This window comes from Ranitomeya imitator, chromosome 5 (genome assembly GCF_032444005.1).
Source record: "Ranitomeya imitator isolate aRanImi1 chromosome 5, aRanImi1.pri, whole genome shotgun sequence".
In the NCBI taxonomy this organism is placed as follows: Eukaryota; Metazoa; Chordata; class Amphibia; order Anura; family Dendrobatidae; genus Ranitomeya; species Ranitomeya imitator.
In genome coordinates this window covers 97396348-97408964 of record NC_091286.1, presented here as the reverse complement: position 1 = coordinate 97408964, position 12617 = coordinate 97396348, and the positions used below count along the sequence as shown (strand labels likewise).

Below are 12617 nucleotides of genomic sequence, written 5' to 3'. Positions count from 1 at the left end.
GAGTAGCGAGGAGAGAGATGGATTAGTCGGGCAGCAGAGTTAAGGATGGACTGGAGAGGTGCAAGGGTGTTAGCAGGGAGGCCACAGAAAAGGATGTTGCAGTAGTCAAGGCGGGAAATGATGAGGGCGTGCACAAGCATTTTAGTAGATTGGGGGTTGAGGAAAGGACGGATCCTGGAGATATTTTTGAGCTGGAGGCGACAGGAGGTGGAAAGAGCTTGGATGTGTGGTTTGAAGGACAGGGCAGAGTCGAAGGTTACTCCGAGGCAGCGGACTTCGGGTACAGGGGAAAGCATGATGTCATTGACTGTGATAGATAGGTCAAGTAAGGAAGATTTGTGGGATGGAGGAAAGATGATTTATATCTATTATATCTATTTAGTAGTGCTTTTTATGGTAGCTAATAGTGTTTAACATAGAAATAGATCAATTTGATCTATAATCAATTGTTTTCTGTGGTCTGTGATTCTTTCACACTTCCGTCTTCTGCTGTGCGTTGTTGTGCAGTACAATGACGTATCGACGGACGTTATGAAAATAGTGAAAAACGTGTGCGACGCATCCAGTGTAATGACGGATGCGTCGTTTGTGTTGTTGGCACAATTTCAATGGAGAAATTTCTGGGAATCAAAGGTCCGGGGGGGTGGGGGAGGAGCTGGGGAGGGAGACTTTTTTTCCCGGATTTGAAAATCCTTCCGGGCATGCTCAGAGGGAAAAAGTGTGATACGTCGCTGGATTCCTGTGTGTGACGGTCAGCGACAGATCCTGCGTCCATAGGCTTCCATTATAGCCGACGACATGCAGCGCAGGATGCGTCGCTGACTGATTTTCCGACTTGCAGAAAAAACGTTCCTCTGAACGTTTTCTACGCACAATGGACCGCTATTTTCCGACGGATCCTGTGCACGACGGATGAAAAGGATGGCCATCCGTCACAATCCGTCGCTAATACAACTCTATGGGAAAATGCAGGATCCGGCATTCTCAAAAATCGACGGATTGTGACGGAAGCTGAAAGACGGAAGTGTGAAAGAGGCCTAAGGGATTGCCTAGAAATTAAAGGGACAGCCGCCGTGGAGCTTGGGCTCCACATCGCAAATTAGGGTGCCCAACCTCCGCTGATAGGAAGGCCATCAGACCTTAGGGCCTATTAGGGATAGGGAAGGTATATTATTTTCTTTTTCATACTTTATCCCGTCATGGCCGTTGCTCAGATTCCTGGGCTAACAATCCCTCTTTGTTTTGGGATGTTTTAAAATCATTTTTATCACTGTTTGTATTATCCATACTTAATCAATAAAGAGTAATGTTATAGGGGTAGTTTTTGTGTTTGGTAGTGTTGTCCCTTCCTAAGCACATAAACATTTTGTATTGGGATTTTGCTAATCATTCCTATACAGTTGCCTTATGGTGTTAATCGTATTTATGGAAAGTTTATGCATGATTGTGGCTTACTATTCTATGCTGTGTCATAGTTTTAATTGGTGGTAAACTGGTAATATCTTGGTGGTCCTAAAAGTGTTTGGATATAATTACTAGAAATCAAAAGGTGTCTAGGATGCAAACGTTTACTAAAGTGATCTTCTTGACATTATCTTAAGTGAAACATGGATTTCTTTCTTAAAGGGTGGTCCCACAAACAAGTACATTTTAATCAATAGATCTTGTAATAATTATAATTTCCACAATTGGATGGGTTTAAAAAAAAAAAAAATTCCTGTGCTGAGATAATCTTATAAATGTGCCCATGCTGTGTACTGTGTAATGGCCATGTCTGACCATGCAGATCTGCTCCAGTGCATGGTTGGTACATACCACAGCTCCTAGCTAGAAGGGAAGCATAAATTACCATATTTTTTGGATTATAAGACACACTTTTTTCCCCAAAAATTTTTTGGGAAAATGGTGGTGCGTCTTATAATGTGGATATACCTTACCGGTACTGTTGCTGCAGGCCGCAGGCTGGGATGAGGGTGTGCCTGGCGGTGCTGCTGGGGTGCCCAGCGGCCTTTCACAAAATGTTGGTATAGCCTGCTGCAGCATCAGAGGCACCGGCAGCAGCACTGGACACCCCCGCAGCACCTCCAGACACCCCCGCAGCACCGCCAGGCTCCCCTGCAGCAGTACCGGACACCCACAGCGGCGCGCCGCATATCGGAACACCCCCTCATCCCAGACTGCGGCCTGCAGCATCACCCCTCTCCAGCCTCCTCCAGCAACGACCCTGGGACTCCGCTTCACCGCAGCCACCACCCCTGGTAAGCAATAAGACACATGGATTGTAAGAAGCACCACCATTTTATTTAAAAAAAAAAATCCTATTTTTCTCCTCAAAATTTGGGTGCGTTCTATAATCTGGAGTATTTTATAATCCGAAAAATACAGGAATTATGATAAGTGAGTATACAGACTGCACAGCTACGGCTTTCAGCTGCAGCTTTCTGAGGAAGCATGTTTCACTGACTGAGGTAACACAAGAGTAATCATTTTCATAAATCAAGTCAGTGGCATAGGAGCTCCTGCCACTACTGAGCTTATATTTGACTAAGGCTGGTTTCACACTAGCGTTTTTGAACGCATGCGTTTTTCTAAAAAAAAACGCATGCGTTTTTTTCCCTATATTTAACATTAAAAACGCGTGCGTTTTTTGATGTCCGCGTTTGTCCGCGTTTTTGAACGCATGCGTTTTTTAACTGCATGCGTTCACTTTCTAAAATGCAACATGTAGTATTTTGCAAAGCGTTTTTTTTTTCCAAAAAAACGCATGCGTTCACATGCGTTTTTTTTTGGAAAAAAATTGCATTGGAGTCAATGGAGACGCATGCGTTTTTTTGGACATGCGTTTGCATGCGTTTTTTTTGACGCATGCGTTTTTTTGACGCATGCGTTTTTTTTGGCACCATAGTTAAGATAAGGTTGTCTAGACACTGATAAGGCTCCCCCATAGCTGAAGGGTTATAAAAGGAAGGCTGGGGGCAGTTTCTGGTTACTTCTCATCAGACTCCAAGGAAGACAGCACCCTGCCCGGACGCATTGTTGGACAAGACACAGAGCAATGTGAGTATATCCTTGCCAATGCATTATTCTTCAATTTTTTGGATCTACATGTCCTAATTTTTTCAATGTTTTTCTTTCAACACGCATCAGAATGTCTTCTCCGGTTTCTTCGTCTGATGATGAATTCCAGCCACGGCAATCAGAAGTGGATCACGTGAGCGAGGTAATTTTTTGTTCCGTCAGCTTGGTAAGTATTGACTGTCACATCGACACATGAGGCAATTATATTTTTTTTATTCTATAGAGCACTTCAACTGAGGGACAGAGAGGTACGGAGCAGCGGAGTCAAGGTCCAGGTGGAAGACGGCAGCGGGTATGTATACCAGGCAGACTGTCCTTATTTAAGTTGTCTTTCATATTTCTGCCCTTTCTCATTTTTTTTTTTTTTTTTTAAATGTGGTTGAGCAAACTTAATTTTTTTTAATTAAATTTTAGGTTTCACAACGGGACGATGACCACATCGATAATGACCTGCTAATCACTCTGGTACAGGAGCGAGTCCCGTTGTGGGACAGCCGGGATCAACAGCACTCCGTCAATAGTGTTATCCGTCGTTTGTGGAGTGAGGTGGCCCAAGCGTTGTGGGATGGCTGGGAGAATTCAACGCCACGGGTCCGTAATGCATTTGGTAAGTATTGCACGATAGTGTGAAGAAACAGACCTTGGCCATGCTCTCTTGACTGTGTGTGATGACAGAAACTTTTCGTAGTTTCTGTCATCACACACAGTCACGAGAGCATGGCCAAAAGTCCTGATTCTGACCATTATATTTTATTGTTATTTCACAGTGGACAAAGTAAGAACACGTTGGCGTTCCATGAAGGACCGATTCAACAAGGACCTGCGTGCAGAGAAGAGAGCAGCTAGTGGTTCCGGAGCAAGGCACCGGCTGTACAAGTACCACCGTGTGCTGGCCTTCCTGAGACCGGTCCTTCTCTTGAGAACGTAAGTATTTGTCACATGCCTCCGGTTGTATTGCATTGACATAATCTGTCATTTTTAATTCCATAGGATGTACCGTCTTGTTATCGTTTGGTATTAATTTTCTGTTTTATTTTTTCACAGCACACACTGCACGACTGTCGCCACAGGTTCTGGAGCGGTCCTTCAGCCGACAGCCACGGACCCGTCCCAGCCATCCAGCAGCGCAGCACCAGGTGGGTCTTCCACAGTCACTGGAGACCAGGGAGCTGGCCCATCAGGTCTTCCCCTTTCGCAGTCCTCTTTCGCTGCACCCATTTTTGCGGGCTCATCCCGGCAGCGACAGAGGGCTTCGGATAGGTCCCTCATGCCCGAGTTTTTGCACTTGAGCTCGGTTTTACACGAAGCTATCAAGGCTTTAAGTGACAAAATGGATGTGTCCCATAACCTGTTACAGTGCCGCATCCAGGATGTCGCTAAAAGCCTTGATCAAGTTAAAGCCGACCTCCAGAAGCCAGCTCATCATTTTTTTAATAAAATCCACCAGAGCATGTCGGAACACCTTAGCCCTGATCTCCAGCTGAGTGTGATGCAGGCCTGCAATGTTGCTTTGGGGCAGGCTATGCAGCAGAGTCAGAGTCGTAATGTGGCGGCATATCCAACTGTGCCGTCACTGTCCGAAGTAAACACCATTCCTACCTCTGCTGCATACCACTGCACGGCCACCTCTATTCCCTCAACAGGTGTTCTCCAGTACAGCGCCAACACGATGACGAGTGCTGTTGGACATCCCACCGCCACCACCGTGACGACCGCTGCTCCGGCTTGGACCTCCTCCGCTGACACCTCTATGACGCAGGACCCTGGCGTGGCTTATCGGCCCGGCAACCTCCCGATGCAGCAGGACCCATCCATGCAATATCGGACCGGCCCACCCCCGATGCAGCAGGACCCATCCATGCAATATCGGACCGGCCCACCCCCGATGCAGCAGGACAGAGGCCTGGCATATCTGACCGGACCCACCCCGATGCAGGAGGACCGAGGCCTGGCATATCGGACCGGACCAACCCCGATGCAGCAGGACCAAGGCGTTGCTTTCCGGGCAGGAAACCCCCCGATGCAGCAGGACACATCCATGGCGTATCGCACCGGGCACCCCATGATGCATGACCAAGCCATACGTTTCCGGGCAGGACCCACCCCGATGCACCAAGAACCATCCATGGCTTTATGTTCCCCCCCACCAGCAATGCAGCAGGACGCTGGTATGGGATTTGTTTCCCCCACCCCAACGATGCCCCAGGACCCTGGGAGGGTGTTAATTCCCCCCCCCCCCCCCCCAACGAGGCACCAGGATCCTGGGAGGGTTTTTGTTTCCCCCCCCCCAACGAGGCACCAGGACCCAGGCGGGACTTTATCTTTCCCCCCATTGGACTCAGAGATTGCCGAGCGCTCCACAATGGAGACTGACTGTGAAATTGTGGAGCCGGGTCCTGACGTGTCTCCCACCCAAAGTTTACACCCTAGCCCCAAAAGACTTCCCCCAACCCGGAAAACACAGAAAACTGGCAAAACCCATAAGAAACAGAAAACTTTGTTTATTCCTCCCCCATCACCTTCCGATGTGTCTCAACCGTGCAGTTTGTCTCAAGCCCCTCATGTTTTAAGCCCCATCCCCGAACTTCCAGACCCTTCAAGTTTTGTTGCCCATTCTCCTGCAACCTCTGCCTCCTCCACGGTGAGCCAGGCTTCAGTTCTAAATACCCCCCAGTTACGGCACTCAACCCCAAGCCGGCGTGGTTCAACCCGGCGCGGTAAAAAAAAAAAAATTTGTGTTTTTCCCCAATAAAAAAAAGTTTATTTTCAACAATTATGTTTGGTTTATTGTGTCTTTCACCGCTCTAAATACACACCAATAAACTGCGTTTACACACTTTTATTCTTTTGGCCTACACATATCTCCAGTAGTATAAAATACCAGACAACATCTATATGTGTTTCTTTAGTATACAGATATGAGTTGGCCAAAAAAATAGTAGTTATTTCCATACTCTTATTTTTAATTTTTAACTGGTGTAGTGTCACTGTACAAAGAGAAAATGGTGTAAATCAAGTTCAGAACTCAACTGAACCGGTCAGATATCAAAATAGACACCTGACCTGTTTAGTTGATTACTGACTTGTATATTCACCATATTCTATATAGCACATTATGTGACAATGTTTGTCAAACTGATGGGACAATGGTTGGCACACGCTAACTATCTATCCTCACCTTGGCAGGTGTAAGAAATTTTGAATTCATGATCATGTTTATGTTCATCATGAATTCATTATTTCTTACACTTGACTTGACGGGAATAGAGAGCGTGCCAGTCGTGACGCAATGACGTCAAGAAGATTACCAATAAAGAAATTTAAATCTGGTTACATTATAAGTATGCGTGTTTATATCATTGTTTGTAAACCAAAATAGGGAGTGCAACAGAGGTCAATTATGATTAAAAAAATCAAATTATTACCTCATCAACTATCACCCACTCCTTGTTTTGGATTACAAATTATGATATACTACTACTGCCCATCTTTGTTCAACCTTTAGAGAGGAAAAAGACAGGAGACCTGGTGAACACAAAAAAGTTTATTAATTTGAAAAATTGGTATCAGTATTTAATAATTGGTAAACATTAACATACAACAGGACATTTAAACAACATTGTCCTGCCATGAAACCCGTCCAATATCGGACACAAAATAGGCCGCAAATTGGTCACGCATAAGACCAACGGCTGCAGTTGACCTCATCGGGTGATGATGAAAATCGGGCAATGGGTGTGAAATTGGTTCATCAAGTTCAATGTGGGGTCGCTCCTTAGCCATTATATAATTGTGTAGAACCACACAGGCTTTGACCACCTCGTCCACTGTTTCCACTTTTAGATTGATGGCTGTTGCGAGAATGCGCCATTTTGCAACCAGAATGCCAAAGCTGCACTCTACGGTTCTTCTTGCCCTTGTCAGTCTGTAGTTGAATATTCTGCGAGTATGGTCCAAGTCCCTACTAGAATATGGCTTCAGGAGATTTTCACACATCTGGAAGGCCTCATCCCCAACCATAACAAATGGCAGCGGTGACCCTTGAGTGTTGGGGAGAGGCTGTGGAGGTGGGAAATTAAAATTGTTGCCATACACACGGCGGCCCATATCAGAGCTCTTGAAGGTCTGGGAATCATTGCCACGGCCAAAAGCTCCAACGTCCACGGCGATGAAGCGACACTCCGCATCCGCTATTGCCATGAGCACTATCGAAAAATATTTTTTATAATTAAAAAACTCAGATCCGGTTCTTGCAGGTTTAACAATGCGGATGTGCTTCCCATCCACCGCCCCTAAACAGTTTGGAAAATCACACACGTTCAAAAATGTTTTGGATATTTCCCGCCACATGTCCACGGTGGGTACGGGTATAAACTCCTCACGGAGTACATTCCATAACGCACGACAGGTGTCCACAACAATTCCGGACAGGGTTGAGATTCCAAGGCGGTATTGGAAGTGCAGGGAAGATAAACTCTCTCCTGTGGTCAGAAATCTAGAAGGAAAAGAAACCCCAAAAAAATTATAAAACGGCTCTTATTTTATGTTGTTTTTCAATAAGAAAAATTTTAAAAAAACAACCCAAAATACATGTCATAACCCCAAAATTTGACTATCATTGGTTTATTTTTGGAACGTACCGTAATGTCACCAACAGACGTTCCTCGGGTGGAATTGCTCTACGGAGCCGTGTGTCCTGTCGCCGTATGGAACCTTCGACACGAGACAGTAATTCACGGAAAGAATCTTGCGACATTCTGGTGTAATCCTGGAATTTCTCCGGGTTGGCATTCAGCTCCGCATACAGGGTGTGATATGCTCCGCGGGTCTCACGCACTTCAATGATGGGGTGCCTCCAAAAACGCCGACGCTGTCTCCTTCTCCATCTTTGGCGGTTTCGGTCTTGCTCCCAAGCAAAAACACAGGCAAGGAAAATCTTGAAGCTGAACTCCAGTTGGAAATTAAAGTTCGCTATTGAAAGATCCATCGTGACACCGGAAACAGTAGCAAGCTCTGAAACTTTATGTACCCCTAGGGTCTATATATTGAGTCCCAATCATGTACGCCCTCTCTAGCCCACTCTATTCTCATTGGTTGGTTATTGTAACCTTTTTTTTTTTTTTTTTTCCCAAAAATGCACAAAAAACGCAAACGCATGCAAAAACGCATGTAAACGCGTGTAAACGCTGCGTTTTTCGGGCAGCACGGTGGCGCAGTGGTTAGCACTACAGCCTTGCAGCGCTGGGGTCCTGGGTTCTAATCCCACCCAGGACAACATCTGCAAAGAGTTTGTATGTTCTCTCCGTGTTTGCGTGGGTTTCCTCCGGGCACTCCGGTTTCCTCCCACATTCCAAAGACATACTGATAGGAATTCTAGATTGTGAGCCCAATCGGGGACAGTGATGATAATGTGTGCAAAACTGTAAAGCGCTGCGGAATATGTTAGCGCTATATAAAAATAAAGATTATTATTAAATAATTTCTGTTTAGTGAGGGTTTTCACCCAAAATGACAAAGTTGGCATATACTAGTAAGGGTAGCCGTTAAACTTTACGAATTGTCATTTCTAGTCACTGGCTTTTTTTGTTGTGCAAACCTGTGGCCTCTTTATGTAAAAAGTTTTCACTTTGGTGTATTCTTCATTTCCAAACAGCTTGCAAAGCTTGAAAAACAACAACAAAGAAAAGAGAAGTCAAGAGCTAAAGGACCCTCAGATTCCAGCCGAGAAAAGAGTGTCCCCCGGAGTAAGGATGATCCCAGTGCAAGCAGTGGAGCAGAGGGTGATGTGTCCTCCGAACGAGAGCCGTAAGATTCATGGGGAACCATCAGGTAAAACTCCTCAGATTTTTACTAGCTCTTAAGTGTATACTGCATCGTATTTCATAATTAATCCAATGATTTGGTGCATGGTTAGATCATTTGCATACACAGCCTTTAAGGCCCCATACACAGACTAAAGTTGTCCAAATTCACCAATTTCAGCACGATCGAACAACATTCTAATGTGTTGGGGGCCTCCTGATGTCTCCCCGACCAATAATGTCAGGGAAGAGAAGAAGTCAACCTTGTAAATTTGCGCGGCCAATCTGCCATCACGAGTCTAGTAGTGACTCTCTCACCAAGAACACCGGGACACTCGATTTAGCCGAGCATTGCTGTATATGGGGGAGTTGGGAGTTATAGCTGTTGGCCAAACGATCGTTCATTTGATGTTCTATAATATTTAAGGGGTCCATAACAATGCAATAATCCTGAAAAAATAATGAGGGCACACAAAAATATCAGTTCAAGAAATGTTTTGTGTCAGACAATGAATAAGAAAAGTCAGAAATGGAGGTCACAGGAAGTGAGTAGTAGAAGAAAGACAATCTTCTGTATCATTTCAAATACATTTTACTTATGGGAGGTTGTAACGCTTTTGTTCCAAGGCTTGCTACCCATGGAAATAAATGAGGAGAATGAGGAGGGATAAGGCATTTGTCAGTTAAAAAGAAAAACACGGGCATGGTAGATTAGTGTTGTGGCAAACTTGATTTTAAAGGGGTAGTCCCATCTCCAAGATCCTATTCCAATATATAGTCTAAGTAATAATAACCATACTAGCAATTACTTCCAATTAGAAATGTAGTATAGTTCTTCTGATTTGCTATGCTGCTTACCCCATGTGCAGTATAGTGACAGTTAGTTAATAGTGATAAGCCAACGTGCTTGGATAACGTGTTATCTGAGCATGCTTGTGTGCTAACAATGTCTTCGGTGTTCTCGAAAAATATGTTTGAGTCCCCATGCCTGCATGTCTCCCAGCTGTTCAACAGCCGCAACACATGCATTGATTTACTGTTTTTAGGCAATGTCTGCATGTGTTGCTGCTGTCAAACAGCAGGGAGACATGCAGGGCCGTGGACTTATATGAGCACGCCAAAGACACTCGGCTAGCACATGAGCATACTCTGATAACACCTTATAAGTGCACGTTTGTTTATCACTATTATTGTTTTGTTATTGGTCGTAATCATGGATACCTAAGCTACTGTAATGGCCTACATAGAGTAACATAGTGAAGCAGAAGAACTATACTACATTTCTATTTGAAGGTATTTCCTAATATTATTATTATTATTACACCTACTACATATTGGGATAGGATCTTGGACTTAAGAATATCCCTTTTAGGAAATAATGAAAATGGTATAAATTTCGACAAACTTAACAAAATCAATCATGTGGTACATAACCGCTCATGTTGGGCTCTTTTCTTCATTCTTATCACTTCATTGCTGGTGTATGTTTATAGCAATTAAAAAAATATATAGTGCAGATCTTAATAAATGTATTTTGTCCTAGTCAAGCCCATTTTTCTTGCTTTATTAATAGAGATGAGTAGATTGATTCGCAGGACTTCAGTCTAACATCCAGGTCAGTGGTACCTGGCGGCTAGACAGGCGGTCTGCAAATCTCTTACCTTCCAGCATCCCCAGCGCGTCTTTTCATTAGCTAGGACTGATATCATGTGACATGCAGGTGATGTCACGCCGGCCCTAACAAATCGAATGTAGCACCGGGGACGCCGAGAGCTAAGAGATTTGCCGGACTCCTGTCTAGCTGCCGGGTACCACTGGCCAGAACGCTGGACCAAAGTCACGGGAATCTGCTCATCTCTATTAGCTGTTAATTTTCAGAGAAATCCTAGAGTGAAACATTGTGTAGTAAAAAAAAAAAAATCTCCAATTGGCTCTAACTAGTTTAAAGAAGTGATTCCCACCCTTACTAATTGCTCACAGGTCCCATTGTGATGCTTACCTGATTCCCTCTGGTCTTTGCTTCCTGGACCCATCTCAACAAATGGGAATTGGCAGGGAATATCATTCACTGAAAGAGTCTTTACATACAAAAGAGAAGGGAAATGTGATCCAGATGGGTACTGGTCTTTTACAGAGATTATTCTGTAGATATTAGTCATCTTGCTTTCTGTTTCTAACTATGCGCTTTGATAATCTGCTTAGTGCATTTGTACCCACCTTCCTATCTCAATACCCGTATCAAAATGAATTTTTGTGACAGTAGCCATAAAAAAATCAAATAAATAAGGTAAACATCCAATGAAACATACCAAGTCAATATATTCCATATTGAAAAGCATAAAAATAAAGCTTTAGTAGACCTGCTTTATTTCCTTTTATTGGCAGACTTTTGATAAATTATCATCAAATCTGAATATGTCTCCTTACTTTTTACAATGTTTTGACTAATCTTCTTTGTCCTGTCAATATAATATGTGTGTTTCTCTTCCAGGATTCCAACAACCTGGAGAAAATTTCCTTAGGGACCAGAGCATTGGTGTTCTTATGGAATACAGCACAGTATATGCAATATCTGTTGTTTGTGCTTGCTGTTTTTGTAGAGTTGTACTTCTAGAAATGTGTTCTGTCCATTGCTGTGGTTTAGGTTTATCTGCTTAATTAGTCATGCTCTAAAATGAGAAGTGGAGTTTCCTTGATCCACTCATAGATGCGTTTAAAGGGATTGTCCAGGCAAAGTAAAACTTGGCCAAAAGATGTACAAAAAATAGCAAAAAATAACTTAGATAGACTTGCCTACCGGCATCCGTCTTGATCTTGAACCAATGCAGTTACACCAGCCACTGAACCGCTGCAGCATATGATTGACTACAGCAATCAGGTGACTTTGAGCAGTACATTATTATAAAACATCACATGACCGCTCAAGTCACCTTACCGATGCAGCCAATCACTGGCTGCAGTAGTCCAGCGGCTGGTGGACCGGTGACATCACTGCTTCCTGTGTCTATGCAGAACATGGACCAGCCTGTGCTGGGTCCTAGTGGATGCCAGTATTATAAGTGAGTAATACAGAGTTTTGTTTTTTTATATACCCCATCTCATGGCCAAAGTTTTATTTTGCCCGGACAACCCCTTTAGGCTTTTCAGTCTGATCAGAACAATCCTCTTTTTATGAGACAACTCTTAAGGACAGAATGTTCCAACATCGAGAGAATGACTACTGAAAACCTTGGTGATAGTCGACAATCACTGTTGTCCCTCCATAGCTGTAGCAGTTGATTCCTGGAATTATTAAGTACTTAACTATAATCGACCCGGAAATGTACCAGTGTCTTCACATTTTCTACTGGGGAAGTGTAGCACTGCTTCCATTGCAGTCAATAGACTACCATGTAAAATAAATGTAGCAAACTTTAAATTTGGCACTTCATTTGTCACATACCTTGATATAGCAAACTTTAAGGGGTTTTATCCAGCCTTAAAAAAATTACAGCAAATGTAATAAGAAAAGGGTAAAATACGCTCACTTCTCTCTTCCACTGACGAAGCGCAGAAGATTTCCCTGGTGGAGTTCCCTGGTTTTGTGTCCAGTTATTAGTACACGAGTGTGTCATATTGCTAAAGAAGATCATATATGGCACTACGGTATTCAGGATGCACAAGTAGGGGTCCACTCCATATCCCAGCATGGATTAAAGAACTTGGCACTATGTAGAGCAGTTTAGATAATTTATTCAT

The 12617-nt window shown here is 43.8% G+C and overlaps 1 protein-coding gene across 1 annotated transcript in view; it reads left to right on the top strand.

Moving 5' to 3' along the window:
- The window catches only part of DTD1 (D-aminoacyl-tRNA deacylase 1), a 238208-nt gene extending 225911 nt beyond the window's left edge, over positions 1–12297 (top strand). Inside the window, exons 5-6 of the mRNA XM_069768941.1 lie at positions 8732–8907; positions 11371–12297. Of these exons, the coding sequence (XP_069625042.1) occupies positions 8732–8887 (156 nt within the window). The 3' untranslated portion in view covers positions 8888–8907; positions 11371–12297. The remainder of the gene's footprint in view (positions 1–8731; positions 8908–11370) is intronic.
- The last annotated feature ends 320 nt before the right edge of the window (positions 12298–12617 follow it).